General features: G+C 41.9%; 1 protein-coding gene across 1 annotated transcript in view; it reads right to left on the bottom strand.

Annotated features, from left to right (window-relative positions):
• Positions 1-23,748, bottom strand: part of brinp1 (bone morphogenetic protein/retinoic acid inducible neural-specific 1) — a 100,661-nt gene that overhangs the window by 41,451 nt on the left and 35,462 nt on the right. The window contains exon 3 of the mRNA XM_066712613.1: positions 5,588-5,778. Coding sequence (XP_066568710.1) covers positions 5,588-5,778 — 191 coding nt within the window. The remainder of the gene's footprint in view (positions 1-5,587; positions 5,779-23,748) is intronic.

A 23,748-nucleotide genomic window follows, 5' to 3' on the forward strand; every position in this document is an offset into this window, starting at 1 on the left:
TTTTGTGTATTTTTTCATGCGGTGAGAAGACTGAAGCGGGAATGTTCATTCAGTAACCTGTCGGCAAAACCTACAATATAATTGAGCAGTATTGCAAAATACGAGTTCAAGAACAATGTTCTAATCCAAGCTCGGTTCAGTTCTGCTTCCTACAAGAAGTACACGGCCAATCAGCCAAATGCAAAAAGTATGCAAACGAGGTATTGCAAACAGCTGGGGGCTCTACAAGGTCGCTCAGTTTATACAAATGATCAATACAGTATAACTATGTGAATTAATAAATAATAATAATAATGCAGTATAACTGAGTTTGTATTTAATTTCAGCTCCACGTAAAGTACAGACACAAAAACGGCGTTTATTATTTCACTTATTTAGTATGATCTTGTTGATATGGCCAGGGGTTCTAGTTTAATGAATAAAATAAGGGGAAAAACTAAGATTTCAGGAGTTCACTCAACTAATATGTCTGATGTGTCCAACAGTGTGTGGCAGGGCGAGGCGAGGTGCCGTGGCGCGCTGTGCTGAAAGCGTTGTGTAATCGCATCTGAGAGAGAGAGAGAAGCGCCTTCGGAAAAGCTTAGAGTGAGCTTAGTGTTTTTAGTTACTTATTTTTGTTTCCATATTGCTTATTTTTCCTATTTATATGAATATGAAATAATTTGTCATCCGGAATTTTCTCCCGGTTATTGAAACGCTAATCAGAACAGAGAGGATAATGCTCTCCTGATAAGCACTGGCCAACACGAAACTCGCCCCCTAACTCACACCTCGTCCGGGTGACTCTTTCTTTGTCATCCTGCCCACCATGCCATGCAGAAGGCCTCCACAGTGTCCAGAAGTATGTGAGTCTGTGTCACATTCAGTTAGGTGGCTCGCCAGAACCCACCCCCCCCATTGAGTATTGTGTGTGGACTTCAGTGCCCGAGGCCCTCATGCTCTCTGCGCCGTGTGCCTCACTGAGCAGCCAACTGTGGGGAGAGTTGGCAATTGTCTGTGCTCTCCTCCGGGAGGACCAAGGTCGCTCCGATCCCCCTCTCTCCCTCTCCCATCCTCGGGTCACACAAGCGGCACCAGCTCCTACGTTTCGGCCTTTATTTATTTCTGCTGGAGCTCAGCGCTGACTCGGGGGGACGAGGTAGACATCTCTGTAAGATCTCCACCTCAAGACCTCCCCCAGCTACGGTGTCCCCCTTCTGCGATTTCTCTCCATCCTTTCCTCCCTTATAGGTGGATTTCTCACCTGTGGAACCCACACTGTGTTCTTTTCGTGTGCTTGGCGTCCAGCGTTTCTGAGCCAAAAGAACCTCAGGATAATTCCAAACAACGTCTAAAAATTGCACTTTTATTAAGCTATTGTTCAAGCCGGTCAGCAACAATATACCGTTTGTCTCTCTGGATTGTCAGTTTATTGCATTTAATTTCTTTTGTCGAGCTGTGGGAGGTTGTGGATGTTTTGTGCTCCAGAGGAAACATTATTCCCATTTGCGGAACAGAGTTGTAAAAGATTAGAGATTAAAAACCTGGGTAAGACCAAAAAATATATTTTTTTGTCACTTAAACAGTTTTGGGAAACATATTTTTAAATTAAATGGAATAAGAAAAGGCTGAGGAAATTATGCTCGAGAACAAAACGTACAATTGCTCTGTTAGTCCTGAAGCACGAATCCGTTAATAGGAGGGTAAAAACATTAAACCTGTTATTTAATGAACCGGCGTCTCCACCTCTACTACCTCAGGTGCGATATTACTATTACTATAATTTAAATACATCTTCAAAGGAATCACTGACATTAAAATCCATATAATGAATATGTTAACATATTCATAGAGCGGTAAGGAAGGTATTTTTAATAAACAGGGAAGATGATCTACTCTCCACTGCAGACTTGTAACCTAATACTCAATACAAGCGACAGAGGAGATATTGACTTTGCATTAAGGCATTGGTTCATAAATTTAATACTAAGTACTGGGAGAGAATGAAAGCCTTTTTATTAAATCATGACCCACCAACAGCCTTGTAAGGCCAGTCCAGATGCAAGAATCCCCTTTCAAAGCAGCACTGCAAATGCATCAGTCCTCATAATATAACACTTGATTTTAAACCGTTTTAAAATATGAACTGGTTCTTGGTTATTAGAGCAGATGCAGAGGATTAGTGACCGAGCATCGCAGTCTGAGCATTGATACTGTCCTGCTGATGTCTGTATGAAGTAAACTGCAATGGCTAGGAAACGTCTCTGTGTGTCTGTCTGTGTGTTTCTGTCTCTGTCTCTGTGTGTGTATGTATTATATAGATGTAGACATGTGTATGTATGTCCCAGTGGCGGTTCTAGCTTGTATGGCTTGTAAGCACTTTTTATTCAGACATTGGACAGAAAACGGAATATTGTCGCCCTATGTGAAATAGCATAGCAAGCAACATAGGCTAACAAACATAAGTGTTATACTAGCCTATTTCATTACATGCATAATATTATAGTCATAAAGAGATGACTTGTTATCTTTTGCGCATTTCTCCTCTTCTTCTTTCCTCTTTTTCCTAAACTGGGCTCCTGATGGCTTAGACCTTATCTTATCCATTTGTGTTGATTTGGCACTCGAGCATCAATACATTACCCATCCCCCAGCACTGTCAACCAAGAGTCGAGACTAAACCAGTTCACCTTGCTGGTGTGCAGACTGGTTTTATAATATTTTTAACGATTTCACACAAACCAGAAAACAATGCAACAATGTGTCTGTGAAACTATATATTCACAGTATTATGAATGAATTGTGGTTTATTTGGTAGTTTATTGAGAGTGGTTTTACTAATTGCATTAGTACTGTACAGAGTTAGAGGTGCGCTGTTTGATATATTCCCCCGCTCCCCCTTCCTTGGGCTCCAGTGGGAGACCTGAGGTCAACCTACCCCCGCCCCCCACCGCCTCCCCATCTCGTACCTCTGAGAGGGAGACCTTCCCAGGCAGTACCCTGTCTAGCTCACAAACTACAATCAGGGCGACCGCTCCGACAAGGTTAACTGACCCACAGTCCCACACGGTGGCATGATATCAATGACGTGACATGCAAATGAGCGATAGAAACCCGACCGCGCAAATGTCACCATTCACAATTTTTTTGTGCGGGTTCCCAGTGCTGCCCCCGGCAGATGCTGCCCTGGGCGGCTGCCTATATCACCTATACCTAAATCCACCGCTGGTATGTCCAATAATTGGGTTACACAAGAGTACCAGGGATATGATTGCCCAGTTAATTTGCTGTCCCGAGTTCAAAAGCACGTCTCTATGAATTAGCTCAGTGCATCTGTGCTGCGCAGGCATTTGTATAGAAGCATGAGGGGAAGGATGGAGAGAGAGATTTTTCTCGATTTCTCTGTTTTTCCCCTCAAACTCCATGGTTGTGAGCCCTGAGGCCAACTTGCAATGTGGTCCCAAATTCCTACTTCATTTGTCAATGTAATGGCAAGCTTTAATCAGTAAAAAGGATGATGTATCTTACAGCACAGAAATCAGTCTTTAAACAAGAAGAAGAGAATATCTGCTGGACCGCTCTGCGAGTGTCCTCGGTTTCACAGCATTTTGCATATTTTTATTCTCTCGAGAGATTCAGGGTGGATTCTTCTGAATTTGACCCGTATACAATATGATTTGTGTTGCTATTCCTTGTGAAAGCAATGATATCATGAGCTGGGTGTTGAGAATTGTGTTTGATGGTTTTGTGTGGATTGTATTCATAACTCTGCTTGGGTAGAGTGTTATTGTTTGCTGCCTGGGGTTTATTGTGTGATAGTCTGGACTCAAACTAGTTTTGCTCAGAGTACAAAATCACTAAAAATCTTCATTTTATTCAGTCGAATAAGCAGATATATTTTATAGTAATGGCATCCTAGTAAAGTTGTGTATAGATGATTGTAAGTAGTGTTTAATAATTGTGGTGTTGAGCTTGTCTTACTCTAAGCAGTTGCTACTCAAGTCGAGTGGCCTCCATTTTCAACACACAGCATCGTAAGACCCTGTTCTCTGCAAATGACAGCTTTAATATTTTCACTTTTCTTCTCCATGACGGCAACAGACCACATCATGGATTATCGCTATAATGGACATTGTTTTGCGCCTTTTTTTTCCCATATCCCACCTCACATCCCCCTCTTTTTGTAAACCCTAATGATATGACGCAGTTTCTGAATTAGCCAATATATCTAAAGGACCCATTTGCACTCATGATATAAGGACACACTTAACAGAGTTACACAGACTGGCTTCCAGCAGCTACACATCTGCCTCGACTCCCTAAAACCTAGAAGTTCATGTTTTATAGATCAGATTGTGTGTTTTTAATATACACTACATTACCCAGGCCCTCGCAAAGGCCTTAATTACGGTATCGAGTTGAAACAGCTTGCAGGCTCACGTATTATATTGCAAATTAATGCTTTTGAAATAATTCACTCCTCCGAAAGCCAGATGTCACTGGTTTGTCATACGGCAGATGATCGCTTGACAGCATTATCTGAGCTGTGCTCCTGCAGGGTGTGAGATCTACAGGGTGTGAGGGGGGCATAGTTAGACCTCTTTTGTCACGGACGTTTGGTTTAATACTCCGCAATGCCTGAAAACGCAATCTTAAACTCCATAACTGAAATGAATTGTAATACAGAAAGAACCACTCAAATGAAATGTGTAAAAAAGTAATGCTGTCAATTGTATTTTGTACTGATTGTTTGACTGCACTGTCATAATGCTTTAAAATGATTCTGTAAGTATAAGGATAAGGATGTGTGCTAAGAAATAAATACATTAATGAATAATAAGTCATAATAATAATAAGCAATGTAGCACAGAGATTCTTTTCAATTATAGACATTTTAAGAATGATTATTTTCATTATTATCATTTTAATATGATTTTTTTCCTTGCCAATATAAAACGGAGCTTTTATCCGTGTTTAATTATACACGTTATATTAAAACATTTCATCAAATGCAATTGCTTGTGAATGTATTTCCACTCCATCCGTACAAACTGTTCCAACAGACAAATCCCGCTAATATCGTGCATTGGGCTCCTATTGCCGCCGAGTTTGTGCGCTCGGCTCATTATACATGCATAATGTAGGCGCCAGTTAAGCATAATTTACATTAATACATTTTACAATTAGATTGCATTCCGGCATTTTACAGCTACTTCAATTTAAAGATGTAAAGCTAAGCTTCTCTAAAAGAAATTGTTATTTCCGACTCCGTTACAACTCATTTCGGCATTAAAAATAATTGCCCCATAAGCAGCATCGTTAGGTCCGTTAAGAAACAATAGTGTAATAAAAAGCCTAATTGTCAAATGCAATTTTAATATATAAATAAACACAGTAAAACACACATTTGCTATGTGTGTGAGAGTGTGTGTGTGTGTTAAAGTCAAGCTGGTATGACTATTTTGTGTTTAGTGTAACTAATTTAGCCCCAAGCATCTATTCCAGCTCATTCCCGCTCTATTCAGCTCAATACTGCTTTCGTAATTGCTCTAATGTAATGTCACGCGAGTCGAGTCTCCGCAGGATTGAAATCGTGCGCGAGGTTTACCTCCCAGTGTGGCAGAGATCAGGATGTGGGTCCCGTACTTCTTGATGATCGTGTCGATGAATTGCTGGGTCGAGGGCCTCCTCCCCAGCAGGCGCACGCTCCTCTGGAACTCCGGCATCAACGGGACAGGATTGCGGATCAGGTCCCTCCTCTCGATGGCCGTGTTCCTCACCTTCCAGCGGGCGAACTCCCTGCGAACACGAGAGAAAGCCAGCGCACATCAACACACGGTACCAACCGCACGAGTCCCCCGGCTGGTAAAGGCACCATCAACACCAGAACACAACGCCATGACTGTCTACTGCCAGGGTTGGTGCAGCTTTACAGTGGGATCAATTGCAGGGCAAGTATTCCAGATGAGGTTTAACTAGTGCATTATTTTAACAGACTGGATAGGATCCTTGATCACTGAGTTATTAATGGACACCAGACGAGCATGATGGGGCGAATGGGCTCCTCTGGAAACTTTCTTATGTTCTTAAGTGTCTTTCTCATTTTCCCCTGAACTGTTTCTTGTATGTGTGCTACAGAGTGCCTGAACATATTTTAATCTTCCCACTCCTGCCAGGAAAGCTTAATAAGTTATTCAGTACCAGTACTTAATGTGTTGTCTGCAGCTGTATGTCTGCCATCATGATGTGAGAGGTACAGCGTACATCCTTCATCAACTGAGCTAAAATCAGTAACACATTTACAACAATACAAGTTGGAGCCAAAGCTGGCGTTCCTACTGAGCTCTCAATGACTTCATGGAACCAGTATTTGGGTTCAATAGTCTATATGAAAGGTGATTGTTGGCTTGTTTGTAAAAGGGCCTCAGAAACACAAGGGACTGGGCTCTAGGGCCACAATGGCGACCACCTCACTGAGCATCACACTGGTATTCAAAAGCAATTTGCAATAATAACACCCCCTGCTTCTACAGGGAATTAGGTTGGTGGAAAGACTCGGTTTTAATGTGCTGCAGTGTAGCTGTGCTGGTTTTCCACATAGAAATTGTCACACACAGAAAAACCCCCACTTAGGATCCATCTAACATTTCCTGTCATTGCCTAGTCATGGCTTCTGCTAATGGACTGTACTTAAGGCCTGAATAATGGTACATGCAGTACTTGGAAATGTAAGATATATATAGCATTGGACAGGCTATAGAATTGCTGAATGGATGCCTTTTCTAAATTATATTATGGGTGCATTTCTGTAGTTATGTAAAGAAATCATTCATGCCTATAATCCACTTTACTTGAGATGCTGATGTTATTTTTCCTGTTTGTTTGTTTATTTATTCATTTATTTGTCTGTGTCAGCCATGAATCCTCAATGGGAACTAAGCTGCTGGAGAAAAATACCCAGAGCAAGGGAAGGCTAAAAGCTTAAAATTGTCTGTTTATATTTCTGAGGAGTCGCTGTTTAACGTAATTATCCGAGTAAAGGCAAATAACATGTCTGGTACGGATATCGAACAGCTGATATTCACAGAATGTGATACCCAAGTTGTTACCGGGTGTAAATAATACTTCAGAGATATTTTCTTTAAAGGTTGACTTTTGAGAGACACACATCTCGAATTACACAATGCTCACGAAAGTGCTTGGCATTCTCACAAAGACAGAAGGAAATGAACAAAGAACGGGAGACAAAACTGAAAACATCGCTTGGCAGCATAACACACAGGGTGACAAAACGCTGTGAGACGCTTCCACACGGCTTACACACTGCTGTGGGTGCCAAGGCAATTCAGATTTCGACACCTTTTACAGGAGCGTGTTATAATTCCCATTCAATGGTCTAGTCAGTGGGAGATGGAGGATATCCCAAATATTGTGCAAAAGGCCCCGTTGTTGGCAGCTATTGACGAACTCCTTGTTTTTGTTTATTTTTTTCCCTCTGTTTACTTTTGCAGATGGAAGAGCCCCCGTATTTATTAATTTATTAATCTGGTTCGTTTTGACAGGTGAATCCATCTCTCCCCACCTTTGAAAGTGATCTAAGTGCATCTTAATTACTGTACTTCACGGGACTGGGAACAAATGCATGCAAATTACATTTTGTTCTAGTTTGTATCAACAGATCTCAAGGTAAAATGTGGTACATAATGAGGTGTATTAAGGCTTGCTGTGAAACACATTAACAGAGACCCCAGTAAGTGAGAGACATTATACTCTCATCTAACCGCCGCTTAATGGAGTTTAAAAGCACATCCTCAGATCCGTCATTCTGTTCATGGCTTTTCTATGATGGTCCGTGTCGGCATTGGATCCGGATCTTGTTACACGTCTGTAATTTATAATGAGTCCACTGGACCACAGAGAGTCTGTGTCTGAACCCGTGCTAACCCTGGTTTGAGAAACTTTACATGCATACAAACAACAAAAAAGGCAGAGTTTTTGCAGCAGAAGGCTATTCATTTTGAAAATCAAAGTCTGTTTCTGTCGGACCTTTTTAAATTGTATTGATTCTTTTGAGAATACAAGCATTGGATGCCATAGATAAAAATCAATCACCCATTGCGACATGCGACAAGTTGTAATCTTCAGTGAGTCAGTGAGCCATCAGGGACACTTTGCCTAATGTTTCACTCATCCTCAATGCGTCCGGCGCAGAGAAATATGGAGTTCGGACGGTTCAAAACATTTCCACAGAAGTGAAATTCATAAAAAGTGTTATAAATCAACTTGTCAAGGCCGGCCTCATTGAGTTTTATTGTTTGTTTATTTTTACACTACTTCTACCGACCATAAAGGTTCAATTAAAAGGCAAATACAATGCTAGGGTATATTGTCAAAAGTGTAGAATTGAGAACAAGGGCAGTGATGTTCAGACTGTACAATGCACTAGTTAGAGCTCATCTGGATACTGTGGACAGTTCTGGGCTCCACACTTCAAGAAAGATATCGCTGCTCTAGAGGCAGTTCAGAGGAGAGCAACCAGAGCTTTTCCAGATCAGCAGGGACACACGCACCCGGGGACACAAATGGAAATTGGGCTTCAAGGCATTCAAGACAGAAAACAGGAGACACTTCTTCACACAGAGAGGCATCACAATCTGAACAAACTCCCCAGCGATGTGGCTGAAGAGACAATTTGGGAACATTCAAAAACAGACTGGATAGGATCCTTGATCACTGAGTTATTAATGGACACCAAATGCGCACGATGGGGCGAATGGGCTCCTCTCGATTGGACACTGTCTTATGTTCTTATGTTCTAAATTGACCAAAAATTACTTTTGTAGTCTTCACATCTAGGACATCTGTGGAGTCAGACAAACTGTAATGGTTTCCTTCTGCTATGGCCCTAAACCCCCAATCATGAAGTTAAATCAGAAGTCCCAATGCCTTCATCATTATATGCCATTTGAACCTGAGCCACTTGAACCTGTATGTTTACACTCAATTTGTTTTGTCATCTGTCTTTTCATGGATTTACAGCCGTTCCTCTCAGCGTCGAGTGGGACAGAACTGACATAAACACCGAGAGAAGTGTTGTGACATTTGCAATTCAACAAACACCGTTTTCACTGCGTCTTGTGTTATTCTCCTGTGGGAGTAATTACTCATCTTGGTTTGTTTGTTTTCAGATTTTTTATCAGCATTTTTGAGATAATTCCATTTACCCCAAACCAAACACATTCCTCTGTTTTTATTAGTATGCATTTCTAATTAATCACATTCAGTTTCAACTTTAACTTGGCAACCACCCTCCCTACACTTCCGCCTCTTCTTCCTGAGAAAACAGAACTGACGGTACATCTTCTTGGCAAGTGTGCCGCCTGGTCTGGGTTCTGCCCACACAGCCAGTAATAATGTATACATTAACTGGAGGTGTCTTTTCATCAATTACTAAATTGTGTCACTCGTCTGTAATAATAAAGAAAGAAAGAAATGGTGTGATTCACTTAATCCCTGCGGACACTTAGGAAAAAAACTAGATTTCTCCTGACTTCATTGCAATTCACCAGCCAATTATTTTCCGTAACCGGCAACAGAAGGTACCTGTGTACAAGTGCCAGTGCTTTATTGTGAAGATTGTACTCACTAACTCGTTGTTTAGCTACTGAGAGAGTAACCTGGGAGAGAGCTTCTCACTCCGAGGAGCGTTCAGTTTGCAAATCAACGTCTTGGTTCATCTGCTTCCACTTACCGAGGAAAACTAACGAAACATAAGTAATCATGCCACAGGGAAACAGAAGGAAAAAGTGATTCGAAGACAAACTAAGCATTTCATAAATATTCTGAATTTTCTATACTGAAAAATACACCAGTGGGGGAAGAAAAAGCTTTTAAAGATCTTTTTTCCGCAGAACATTAACTTCCTGCAGTATTTTGCATAGACCTCTGAATGCAAAAGCATCCGTGCCCTTCATCTGAAATGTTCTGTAAGTTCACTCAACCGTACTTATTTCACAATAATACAATTTCAGTTTGTTGAAGGTGGTACAGAACCCAGTGGCTGTAAAGAGTTGGGAGAGATGCAGGATGTTAGTTGGTTTGAATTGGTGGAGCTGAAAGTAATTTCGAACAGGGGATCGAGATGTAAGCGCTCTGTTAAAGACTGTTCCTCTAGGCAGTACATTTTACAGACGCTCAGCTCTGCCTGTGCCTGACCAATGGGGCTCAACTCCACGGATGCTAAACCCCTTGTTTCGGCAAGTCTACTGTGGCACACTGTAGTCAAGATCCATTCAAGGTGACTGATCAGTAAAATAAGCTGCATAAAAAAACAGCGTTCCCTTGAAAAACTGACAAGAAATGGGATTTAACGTCTGCTTCTGTTTCTTTTTCTCTCAGAGTGATTCACAGAATGACACATGGCACAAGACTCTCATAAATCCACACAACATGACATGAACACATATGAAACACCAGCCCCCGTCCCCCCCGATAAATACATAAAAATGTGCACTTTCTCTCTGTCGATACGCTCTCACAGCTAAAGCAGCGATTTAACTGCAGCACCATATGTATACACCATATGTATCCATGTCCATATGCCCAAATCACAGGCCCGGCAGATGGAAACCGGGATGTGATTCAGTGTTTTATTCTTCAATTCAAAGCCCGGCTTAATGACCTTTCTGAAGAGCTCTGGAGGAGACACATCGCTGCCTGGGTACGATCTGAGCAGGCCGGCGCTGTGGCGATGGCGTGGGGATGTAGGGAGGAGAGAGATGTGGGTGGCTGGACAGAAAGGTTGCTAAAGGAGGGGGCAGACCTGTGTGGACTTTGTTTCGGGTGGGATGGAGTTAACTGAAGGCTTCTGTAGTGCTTTGTGAAGGAGGTGGGTATGAATATCCGAGGAATTGGTTTTGTGATTTGTATTTACAGTGGGGGAAAAAAGTATTTGATCCCTGCTGATTTTGTAAGTTTGCCCACTGACAAAGAGATGATCAGTCTATAATTTTAATGGTACGTGTATTTTAACAGTGAGAGACAGAATAACAACAACAAAATACAGAAAAATGCATTTAAAAAAGTTATAAATTGATTTGCATGTTAATGAGGGAAATAAGTATTTGACCCCTTCGACTTAGTACTTGGTGGCAAAACCCCTGTTGGCAATCACAGAGGTCAGACGTTTCTTGTAGCTGGCCAACAGGTTTGCACACATCTCAGGAGGGATTTTGTCCCACTCCTCTTTGCAGATCCTCTCCAAGTCATTAAGGTTTCGAGGCTGACGTTTGGCAACTCGAACCTTCAGCTCCCTCCACAGATTTTCTATGGGATTAAGGTCTGGAGACTGGCTAGGCCACTCCAGGACCTTAATGTGCTTCTTCTCGAGCCACTCCTTTGTTGCCTTGGCTGTGTGTTTTGGGTCATTGTCATGCTGGAATACCATCCACAACCCATTTTCAATGCCCTGGCTGAGGGAAGGAGATTCTCACCCAAGATTTGACGGTACATGGCCCTGTCCATCGTCCCTTTGATGCGGTGTAGTTGTCCTGTCCCCTTAGCAGAAAACACCCCCCAAAGCATAATGTTTCCACCTCCATGTTTGATGGTGGGGATGCTGTTCTTGGGGTGATTCCTCCTCCTCCAAACACGGTGAGTTGAGTTGATGCCAAAGAGCTAGATTTTGGTCTCATCTGACCACAACACTTTCACCTAGTTCTCCTCTGAATCATTCAGATGTTGGCAAACTTCAGATGGGCCTGTACATGTTCTTTCTTGAGCAGGGGTGCCTTACAGGCGCTGCAGGATTTCAGTCCTTCACGGCATAGTGTGTTACCAATTGTTTTCTTGGTGACTATGGTCCCAGCTGCCTTGAGATCATTAACAAGATCCTCCCATGTAGTTCTGGGCTGATTCCTCACCGTTCTCATGATCATTGAAACTCCACGAGGTGAGATCTTGCATGGAGCCCCAAACCGAGGGAGACTGAGTTATTTTGTGTTTCTTCCATTTGCGAATAATCGCACCAACTGTTGTCACCTTCTCACCAAGCTGCTTGGCGATGGTCTTGTAGCCCATTCCAGCCTTGTGTAGGTCTACAATCTTGTCCCTGACATCCTTGGACAGCTCTTTGGTCTTGGCCATGGTGGAGAGTTTGGAATCTGATTGATTGATTGCTTCTGTGGACAGGTGTCTTTTATACAGGTAATGAGCTGAGATTAGGAGCACTCCCTGTAAGAGAGTGCTCCTAATCTCAGCTCGTTAACTGTATAAAAGACACCTGGGAGCCAGAAATCTTGCTGATTGATAGGGGATCAAATACTTATTTCCCTCATTAACATGCAAATCAATTTATAACTTTTTTGAAATGCGTTTTTCTCGATTTTTTTTGCTGTTATTCTGTCTCTCAGTGTTAAAATACACCTACCATTAAAATTATAGACTGATCATTTTTTTGTCAGTGGGCAAACGTACAAAATCAGCAGGGGATCAAATACTTTTTTCCCTCACTGTACATCAAAAGATGCATATATGCGTGTGTGTGTGTGTGTGTGTTTGTATGAATAACAAATAATGTATGTAGAATAATCTTATATATATGCCAAGCCAAATTATCTCTAAATGATTTGCAGATATCTCTAAATCATTTAAATTATCACTTCCTGTTTCCTCATTCAGTTACATAGACAGAATGAACAAGTGGACAGGAAGTGATGATCTTGGGCTACACACAGGAAGTGATTCGCAGATATCTTTAAATTATTTAGAGATATCTTGAACTATTTGATATCTTTAAATTCATTAAATATAAATTTAAATGATAATTTGGCTTGCCATATATATATATATATATATATATATATATAAAATAGCATGTATGCATTGAATATATCATAGCTGGTAAATGCACAGAAAGTTCAATGCAGAGTCACTCTTAATCGCAATTTCCTGTGGCCACCATTATACTAAAAGCAAAACAATAACATCACACAAGAGACGGCAGCAAACAAGTGCTGTTCTCCTGTCAGCCGGGGAAGCACTGCAACGCCACATGAAGAGGGAGAGCACTTCCCTGCGTATGTGTGACTCAGAGCTGTGCATTATCCGTGTCCTAGTCTCTCGTGTCCTCATATGGCAACCGTTTGAGACGCACCCCCCTTCCCGTTTATAGCACGCCTCATGCAATTACTCCAAATGTGCTGGCGCAAGATGTGACTAAGCTGGTGCGATTCACCGAAATGCATCTCTTCCCCCAAATTTGCCGTTTGACAGCGGAATAATTAAGAGCAATCAGCTTTTGAATTCTTTGGGTTTGAACAAGACCATTTCACTGGGGATTCCTGCGTTAATGAGATGGCGTTGGCGCCTCGTCTGTGTTCATTCTCATTCCAGGCATAAATGCCAAAAAGGAAGAGAGGAAAAAAGAAAAGAGAGAGAAAAGTTACATCCCGCCTGCGTACTCTGCAATTAACTAGCATCCTTGCTCACATAAATGTCAGTGGCAATATTCCTATAATTAGACCTCTAAGCATTAAATTAAAATGTAAAAAAAGCAACACACTAGATACACATTTCTGTGTGTATTTGAGTTCGTTAAGATTCCTTTGGCGTACCGGTCTGCCGAGTCACAGAAGTCTTAGCAACGATTCAGAGGAGGGTCTCAAGTAGATACTCGGTCTTTGGAAGAAAAGTAGGACCTTTTTCTGTCTCTCAATGTCAAGATTGATGTTAGGGACAGCAAAGGGTCCTTACTAATTGGACAGCATCTGATCTACCATCCAGATCCATACCGTGTCCGTGTGGATATAATTGAATCAAAAGATTGTGTTTGTAAATCTCTGCTATTTTTTTGGGTGGTGGGGGCAACTGTGGTAGGAACACACACACACAATCAATACTCAAATCTTAGTAAATGCTCAAAATTGTTGTGTTTTAAATCAGGATACCTTCTTCAGTGTTTTACTTGAAATCGCCCATGGTCACACAATTTACTGCATTCAAAAAGCTGTTTTGGTTCTGACCACACACTCTCTCCCTCTCCACGGTTTCCTAATGCTTTCCAGTACAACATGTTTGTGGAAAAGATAGAAAGGAGATAAAAGCACAAATGCAGAACTTATTTTCAAAGCGGCAAACAAAGACATCTGTCGGCTTGTGATGAGAGAGTGCCATTGTGCAGAAGCCCAGAGCTCCTTCCAAGACTGATCATCTATAAAGCAATCTGACTAATAGCTCTCCGGCACTAAGCCGAACCCAATTTCACAGAGCAGGGTGTGGGAGTCCATATAATCCCTGGGACTGAAGAGCTGAGGTACTGTTAGAGTTTGTCAACTGCACATTTTACTCAGGGGTTTCATCTGCACAAATGTGAGCTTCTACTCATGACAAAGCTGGGAGATTTAGCCACCATTGCCTGTAATCACGATATCATTGTGTAGAGTCTTTTTGTGCCGCTGAAGCTTGATAACAGCCCACGCCATCTAAAGCTGACACGGTATGAAACACGTTGCCATCACCTCTCACAAGGCAGGAGTGGGGGGGCTAATGCCAGGGCAGAGCGGTCCAGCACACCACTTGGCCGGAATGAAATTGCGGGCAAACGCAGTGCTTCACAACGGTTTTCATCACTCAGCTGTCCGTCTCGAAGAAAATCAGTTAACCGTATAACCCGTAAAGTAGAGGTGTTTTTTTATGTCTTATGTCTTCCCGTCAGTCTGACAATCTGTACAACGACCCGTCTGTGAGAGTCCAGAACTTTACACGTCTAGTCTGAAATGACTCTGGATGGTGTAAAGGCATGACTTGCGTGGTGGGGGGAATTCAGATGAAAGGTTTTCTATCATCAAAGCATCGCAGCTAAATTGGTCTGCAGTATTTCTCTCCTAGACTTGAATCCCCTACTCTGCAGTGTAACAGGGCCAATACAGGGTCATCTGCAGAGCGCTGTCAAGACAAAGCCAAAGAGGGGATGGAGCTGAACTTTCCTCTCAATCCCTCAGAGCTCGATCTTTCTGAAAGACGAGTCCCAGCCAGCGTTTGATGGCAATGGTACTATAAACCCATCCACTGTGGAGCGCTTTGTGTTCATATGTCAGACGGGTGTGTGATTTGTAGGTCAGATAAGGGTCATTCTTCATTATTTTAATGGTGATTTTATGGGTCTGTCACTATCAATGCCAATATTATACAGGGTATGAATTATTATATTTGTAGTATATTGACAAATAAACCCTGGGGATTTTTAAAGGGATGTTTATAGTGTATATATAGATTTGTGTGGGGGGGGGTTGAAAGACGATCAGATGAAACCTCATAATTCAGTGTACGCATGTGACAGCTAGCAGCAATGAAGGTGGGTGATACTGAACACTGCCATTATGTTCAGACTACACCTGAATGGTGCTATTATGGCACAAAGCTATTACGCACTCAGCTTGGCACGGAAATGCTCCTCTTGATGATCTGGACCGTTCAATGTCATTGGGGGGCACAGAGGCTCAGAGAGAGAAAGTGTGCGATCTGCTCTCCATATTATCTAGATCAGGCCTGTGCAGAAACACAATTGAATTCCAGGACCTTTTCGAAACCCTTTAAACATATTATAAAATTAATCTTAAATCGATACCTGTGGTGACACTCCACCGAGCAATCAATGCGCTTCGTTCTCTGAGCGGCTCTCTGACTTGGCGGGGGTATCGGATCGAGACTAATCCCCCCATCGCAGCACAGACGTGAGGCCACTCTCTCGGCACAGCGTCAGTCTGCAGCTATTTCTGTTCTGTTTTGTGTGATTCATCTCTGCTACAGGCCATTAGAGAACCAGATCCAAAATGCCATTTATAACGCAGGGCATTTATTTAGAGTCTGTAGCAGTCTGTGTGTGAATTCATGCTTGTATGTATATATATATATATATATATATATATATATATATATCACACAGTAAATGTCATGCATATCTATATTATTACTTCCCTTGCAGCTATATATATATATATATATATATATATATACACTCACCTAAAGGATTATTAGGAACACCTGTTCAATTTCTCATTAATGCAATTATCTAATCAACCAATCACATGGCAGTTGCTTCAATGCATTTAGGGGTGTGGTCCTGGTCAAGACAATCTCCTGAACTCCAAACTGAATGTCTGAATGGGAAAGAAAGGTGATTTAAGCAATTTTGAGCGTGGCATGGTTGTTGGTGCCAGACGGGCCGGTCTGAGTATTTCACAATCTGCTCAGTTACTGGGATTTTCACGCACAACCATTTCTAGGGTTTACAAAGAATGGTGTGAAAAGGGAACAACATCCAGTATGCGGCAGTCCTGTGGGCGAAAATGCGTTGTTGATGCTAGAGGTCAGAGGAGAATGGGCCGACTGATTCAAGCTGATAGAAGAGCAACTTTGACTGAAATAACCACTCGTTACAACCGAGGTATGCAGCAAAGCATTTGTGAAGCCACAACACGTACAACCTTGAGGCGGATGGGCTACAACAGCAGAAGACCCCACCGGGTACCACTCATCTCCACTTCAAATCGGAAAAAGAGGCTACAATTTGCACAAGCTCACCAAAATTGGACAGTTGAAGACTGGAAAAATGTTGCCTGGTCTGATGAGTCTCGATTTCTGTTGAGACATTCAGATGGTAGAGTCAGAATTTGGCGTAAACAGAATGAGAACATGGATCCATCATGCCTTGTTACCACTGTGCAGGCTGGTGGTGGTGGTGTAATGGTGTGGGGGATGTTTTCTTGGCACACTTTAGGCCCCTTAGTGTCAATTGGGCATCGTTTAAATGCCACGGCCTACCTGAGCATTGTTTCTGACCATGTCCATCCCTTTATGACCACCATGTACCCATCCTCTGATGGCTACTTCCAGCAGGATAATGCACCATGTCACAAAGGTCAAATCATTTCAAATTGGTTTCTTGAACATGACAATGAGTTCACTGTACTAAACTGGCCCCCACAGTCACCAGATCTCAACCCAATAGAGCATCTTTGGGATGTGGTGGAATGGGAGCTTCGTGCCCCGGATGTGCATCCCACAAATCTCCATCAACTGCAAGATACTATCCTATCAATATGGGCCAACATTTTTAAAGAATGCTTTCAGCACCTTGTTGAATCAATGCCACGTAGAATTAAGGCAGTTCTGAAGGCGAAAGGGGGTCAAACACAGTATTAGTATGGTGTTCCTAATAATCCTTTAGGTGAGTGTATATATCAGTACGTACTCTTTACACAGTCTTTATCACCATGAATTGTCTTCACAAAATGTCCTCAGACACTATAATATAACTGAACCTAATCAACTCTTTGCCCTGATAAAATGCTAATATATATATATATATATATATATATATATATATATATATATATATATATATATATGTATATATATATATATATGTGTGTGTTTTAGGCTGATTTATCTGTGTCTTTTTTTTTTTTTTTTTTTTTAACTTCCTTCAGAACAAACAAGATTTGCAACAGCAAGCAGAAACTTTTCTAAATTAAGCCGTGATACACATCCTACCACATCACGATCCACAGAGATTGTGCTTGTGAAGTCATTAGCCTGCCAGACTAAACCATCCCTTCTCTTACTGATAAAAGGTTTTGCATATCTTAAGATAAAAGACAAAACAGACTCTTTATTTCTTTCTCAAAATCTGGAACACACATTCAAATCTCCAAACAGACGGTTTCCACATCGTTTGAAAGTCTGTTCGTCCCACCCTGTCACGCGAATACAAATATAGACGTTTGAACACCCGTACTACAAGGATATGGTGTGTCACTGTGTTATTTCAGCTGATGATATTCAACCTGAAACCATTCTGATGCTGTAAATAAAGCAGGTCATGCCAACCTATGAGATTGAAGCTGCTTATAGAGACCTTTTGAGTTAATCCCTTTTTTGTGTTGTATTACGCAAAATGTTAGTCCGTACATTTGCTCGATAACCCAGACTATTCACAGTGAGTTCTCATATCGTGCCACAGGGATGTGTCTGACTTGAGAGCCCTTAAGGAGCCGTGCAGGGAATGGTTTTGCTCTGTGTGCTAAACATCCCTTTCTGGATGACTGCAAAACATCTGCATAATAGGAAAACTGCAGACTAATGCACGCGTGGAGAAACGGAGTCATGGCAGATTCACCGAAATGGCTTGGAGGGCCATTATAACGTGTAAAAATGTCAGTGCGATGGGAGGTTTCAGTTTCATCGAAAAGGCAGCGAGGTTCTCTGGGGACAGAGAGATGCTTTCGCCCAAGCAAATCCCAGTGTAATCCCAGTGTGGAAGACATCCGTGCTGCCGCAGACCCGGCACGCACAAACCACGTGATCCTCCAACATGATGCGGCAGCAACACTTTCCGAGCAGCGGCCTGGCAAACTCTGAACACGGAGAATCGGAGAAATGAAGTCTTGAACTGTGTAATGGAGGGCTTTGTGTAAGAGGCTTTTTGCTGAAGGTCTGTGTGCTTTTACTGCAGAAAATTCCATCTGTAAGCTTTGTGGACGCAAACCCCAGAAAGCTTTCAAAGGATCTTTAAGTAAATCCCACAATATTAAAAATAAATAGATCTGGAAATAACTGAGATACAGGTTTATGGCAATGCTTTAGCAAGGATGACACAATTTCTATTTAGTAATACCGAGATCAGTACATTCTGCTGTCTCTTGGCTTCTCCCTTTTATTTTTATGACTGCTTACTCGGCTGCTCTGGGTATTCAGATAAGAAACGCAGTTGCTTTAGTTGGATTGGACTTGGATAGCAAGCTACTGGTGCTTTATCCTGTCAATTTTCTGCCTTTTTGGGTAGATGATCTTCACTAAATCACACAGCCCCAGCAGTGAATTTAAAATGTGCACTCTTGCTGATTGGAGTCTTATTTCTAATAGTCGAGCTCCGCGTCTGCTCTAATCCTGTTGGCGTGAAACCGATCGAGCAGAAATCCGAACACATTTCTGTTGCGGTTTGTTTAAGTTAGGTTTGGCTGAAATTATACTATATGACATTCTATCGACCCATTTCCTATATTCCCAGATACGCTGCATTTTAAATGTCTCCGCTTTACAATATGCAGTAAATTAAATGGGACTTCAGCCTTTTCTTCCTGTTTTACCTTCATTGATTTCCAATTTTCCTAGTTTGACCTATTAATTCCTGTTTGATTTAGCCTATATATCTCTTTAGCATATCATTTCATAGTAGTGAAGACTGATTTGTTGTACAAAATACTATATTAAACAAGCACCTTCAAATAATAATAATTCAGATCATTAAAATATATAATTGGCAGCAGTCTGACGTATCCCATATGCCTAACATTAGTCTATTGGGATTATGGATAAGCTGTGACATTTAGTGCCTCCCACTTTTTGACTTTAAAAGGATGTGATAAAGGCCTGCACTTGAGTCCTGCCCCACCTCCCCACCCCCAGTTTAATCATCGTATCTGGTCCATTGGAAGCCCAGCTTGTGTCAAAAAGCAAGTGAGGATGATTTGTGTGGGTGTCTGTTTTGAAAGGGTGCTGGTATTATACATGACATTTGTGTTTCTGTTTTAAGGATAAAATGCCATGTAAACAGGTGTTCATGTACCTCTTTGTGTAAACTGTGTATTGCATGTCTCTTAGGACATTTATTATTATTAAATCACATATACATATACCTGAAATCCTAAATGACCAGATTTAGTGAAACACTTTGTAATTGAGCATTGGATATAGTAGAAAGTGAACGGTACCTATTTACCAATCTGTCTCAGTTCATACCAACTGGAGGGTTGATTTTTCTGCTTAATATTTATGCACATATATAGTGGCTGAGTGTAGATTGACAGTGTTTACTGAACTATTATTATTTTTATTTTTATTTGTATTTCTTGGCAGACGCCCATATCCAGGGCGAAATGATACATTCATTTCTAAATGATCTAAATGATACATTCATTGTATTCAGCTGTAATTGGCGCCTGATATTGTCAGTCCTCAGTAAGCTAGTGTCCAATCACATTATCAGAGGTATATCCGTAGTAAACAGACACCATTCGAATGTTTAACGTTTTCACAATGTCAGGATCAAAACTGTGCACCTTGGCAGCAAGACAGCTCTCAGTGAAATTATACATTCATGGTAAGTCAGCAATTCAAAGGGTTAGCCATGTCTGCTTCACAGCGGATGTCTGCGCAATCAGCTCCTTACCCTTCTTGCCTTTAGTCCCAATCTCTCAAACGCTGGTCTAGTTTCAGTCAAACCTAAACCAGTGACCTGCAACACGTTGGTATAATGTGAATACACTTCTCTTGGGATGGTGACTTTGAATCCTTCATAGAGTCTAAAATTAGTCCATGCTTAACCCCCAAACTGTTTAGAGCTTAATTTCTTAACTAATTAGCCACCTTTCCAAGCAGTAATGGACTAATTCCTGAGAGGTAGCTGATTATCAGGAGTCTTGTGGTAGATGTTACACATAACAGTACTGATGCTCAACGTTTCATTCAAGCTTCAGCGTCAGACGGACGTCAGGGGACCACAAGCGAGTGGATGTACATTTCTGAGAGCAGGAAGGGATAAACTCACAGTGCAAAACTGCTTCTTAAAGTGTATGAACCTTCTCGAAAAAGCCTAGTTCTGGGTATCTGTGGCTCATCACATGCCGTGCTACTCCTCGGCTGTAGGGGAATGAGTGCACGCACTCTCTCACAACAGCAGCACTGACTCAAGGCAACTCTTTGTAACCTTCAGTTCGTCCTCTTAGTCCTGTTTGTGGCATTGCGGCTGCCAGCTTGCGTTGCTGAAAGCGCATGACCGTGATAAATAAACAGGCTGTTTGTCTTTTCCGAGGCACAGTGTTCGTCTGCGGTTGGAGAAGTACCTGTTGAGATTCTCACATTTGCATTTAGATAAATAAAACATTCAGAGCTCCGAACACAAGGCACAAGGGATGAAGGAAGACAAAAACAACAAAGAGATCGGATACGAGTGGAAATATTACTTAAAGGTGGCAACGAGACCTTTGAGAGAACAGGTGTTAATTGGAGAATGTTTTTATTCAGTCTATTGTAATGTATTTCTATTCTATTAAAGAGTAAAAGGGCAAATGATATGTCCTTTGCGTCCATATCTCATTTCTCAGTTAATATATGTACAATGGAAGCACCTCAACCAGAGTACAAAATTATCCCCCTGAAAAAGCTTACGGAAACGCGTCTGCTTTCTAATTGCTAAGATGACCTTCTAAATGCGGTTCATGTCATTTTCATAAATTGATTAGCGGCGGCATGACAAAGCAACACAGAATTAATAAATAAGTCTGTAATTCGTCGCACACAATGAACACGGAGTCCGGGAATCGTGATTAAACATTTCAAACATTTCAACGCTTGCCAGGACAAATATATATATATATATATATATATATATATATATATTATTATGAAACCAGGCGTTGTTCCAAATCGGGAAAAATAAAAAGGCTTAATATGCACCTGGCAAGTATTTTACTTCCCCCTCCACCACCACACCAAGAGGAGGTTGGCTTGGCTTCAAGGTAAACAAACTGTGCCACACTCTGCACTGACTTCTAGCATAATGGATATCAATACAGAAAACGACAACAACAACAACAACACGATTTCCTTTGATCCTGGGAGATGCAAGGGAGGTAGAAAATGTTTTGCATATTGTAGTGGATCACTGCGGCCGACACTGCAAGCCAACCGCCATTGGATCCGTGCTGCTGCAGCCACAGAGAGGAGAACCATAACTTGTGCAGGTGAGCCTCCTCAGCCGCCACCCCCCGCCCACCCACCCACACACGCACATACACATCTGCACGTTCTTTCTGTCCCGTCTGAAATATTCATGAGAGTCTGTTGTTATGATTTGCATGGTGCCCAAGATTGATGGTTTTGTTGTTTTGCCTCGCCACCATCCGAGTCTGAATGAAGTATCCAGACCAACAATTATGCTGCTCCCGAATGTGCTGAGCTCGAAATGCATAAACAGTCCAATTCATTATTTGTGAGGCCTCTCGGTGTGGAGACACCCACAACTTTCAAATATGATGACAGGGGACGCTGGCAGGGGAGTTTGATGTCCTTTTCTAATAACCGAAATGGCTCACGTTCTCCAAACTGCTCCCACTTGTGATGTCTGCTTCCTTTTAAGAAGTCTGTGGTCTCTGTAATGCACTGGTGGGCAGTTTTTATTTGATGTAATTTTGCTTCGTGTCGCTGCTACACAAGGTCTCGCTTTGTGCCTGGTGGTAGTGATGATTTGAAAGCTTTATTTGTTGCACCTCAACCTTTATATATAAATACATATTTCTGTTAACTTTGTAAATCCTTCACAGCCACCAGAATATACGAGGACGTCAAATGAGATGAGTTGTGGAACAAAACAGAGTAAAAACTCTTTCTCGGGGGATCGATGGAGGATGTAGCTGACTGCTTTTAAATGCATACTGTGATGACTTGGAACAAATCTGTAGAAGCTGTTCTACAGGAGTTTAACAAGAAAGTTAAGTGATGTGAAATAGAGGGGTTTGAAATTAGGGGGGAAATCGAAGAGGAGCATTTGAACAGAGCTCTCGTTATGGGTGAATATTTGCTCATGCTGTTTTAAAGTGGAAAATATAGCAAGCAAACAACAAAAACAACAACAACTGATTCAAAGGTATTGAAGAGCATCCAAGCACTGTGCCCAAGGACACCAGCTCTCATTCTCACGGCGTTGAGGCTGAGTAACGACCCAGCGGAGTTCGAATGTGCTTTTAAAAGCTCGGTGCACACAGCCTTTATGGATTTTTATTCCTCAAGACGGTCTGCAGATAATAATTGATTTGAGCAGCTCTCCGTTTATTGCTCCTCACAGGCCCTGCAAGACAACACTGGGTACTGATTGCGTAAATATTTTCAGTCCATTTTGCGAAGATAACTTCTCTGGTCTCCCTGGTGATTTTAGTACGGCGCTCGTTTAAAGCCTTTTGGGTTATAAAGAAGCCCTAAATGAATACATCAATGCATTTGCATTTATATTGCACTTCTCATCCACCGAGAGTAGGACGAGTGCCTCACAACAATGACCAGAAGAAAATCACATCATCTGCTCTAAGACAATCACCCTGGGGAGGGAGGGTAGCAGATTTGTGAGAGAGGAGTCCCATACCCCAGTCCAATTTGGTCTACAGGAAGGAGATGGGTGGAGCTAGAGGTTGCGTTGTGACAGATACACTATGGGAGGAATAGAACTGGAAGAAATAACACATAAGAAAGACCTAGGAGTCTATGTGGACAGTTCAGAGGAGAGCAACCAGACTTATTCCAGGTCTGAAGGGAATGTCCTGCTGAGAGACTGAGGAACTGAACCTTTTCACCCTGGAACAGAGGAGACTACGTGGGGACTTGATTCAAGTCTTCAACATCATGAAAGGCATCGACCACATCAAACCAGAGGAGCTTTTCCAGATCAGCAGGGACACACGCACCCGGGGACACAAATGGAAATTGGGCTTCAAGGCATTCAAGACAGAAAACAGGAGACACTTCTTGACACAGAGAGGCGTCACAATCTGAACAAACTCCCCAGCGATGTGGCTGAAGAGACAATTTGGGAACATTCAGAAACCGACTGGATAGGTTTCTTGATCACTTAGTTATTAATGGACACCAAACGAGCACGATGGGGGGACTGGCCTCCTCTCGATTGGACACTTTCTAATGTTCTTATGATACTGATGC

This window comes from Amia ocellicauda, chromosome 9, assembly GCF_036373705.1.
Source record: "Amia ocellicauda isolate fAmiCal2 chromosome 9, fAmiCal2.hap1, whole genome shotgun sequence".
NCBI classification, from domain to species: domain Eukaryota; kingdom Metazoa; phylum Chordata; class Actinopteri; order Amiiformes; family Amiidae; genus Amia; species Amia ocellicauda.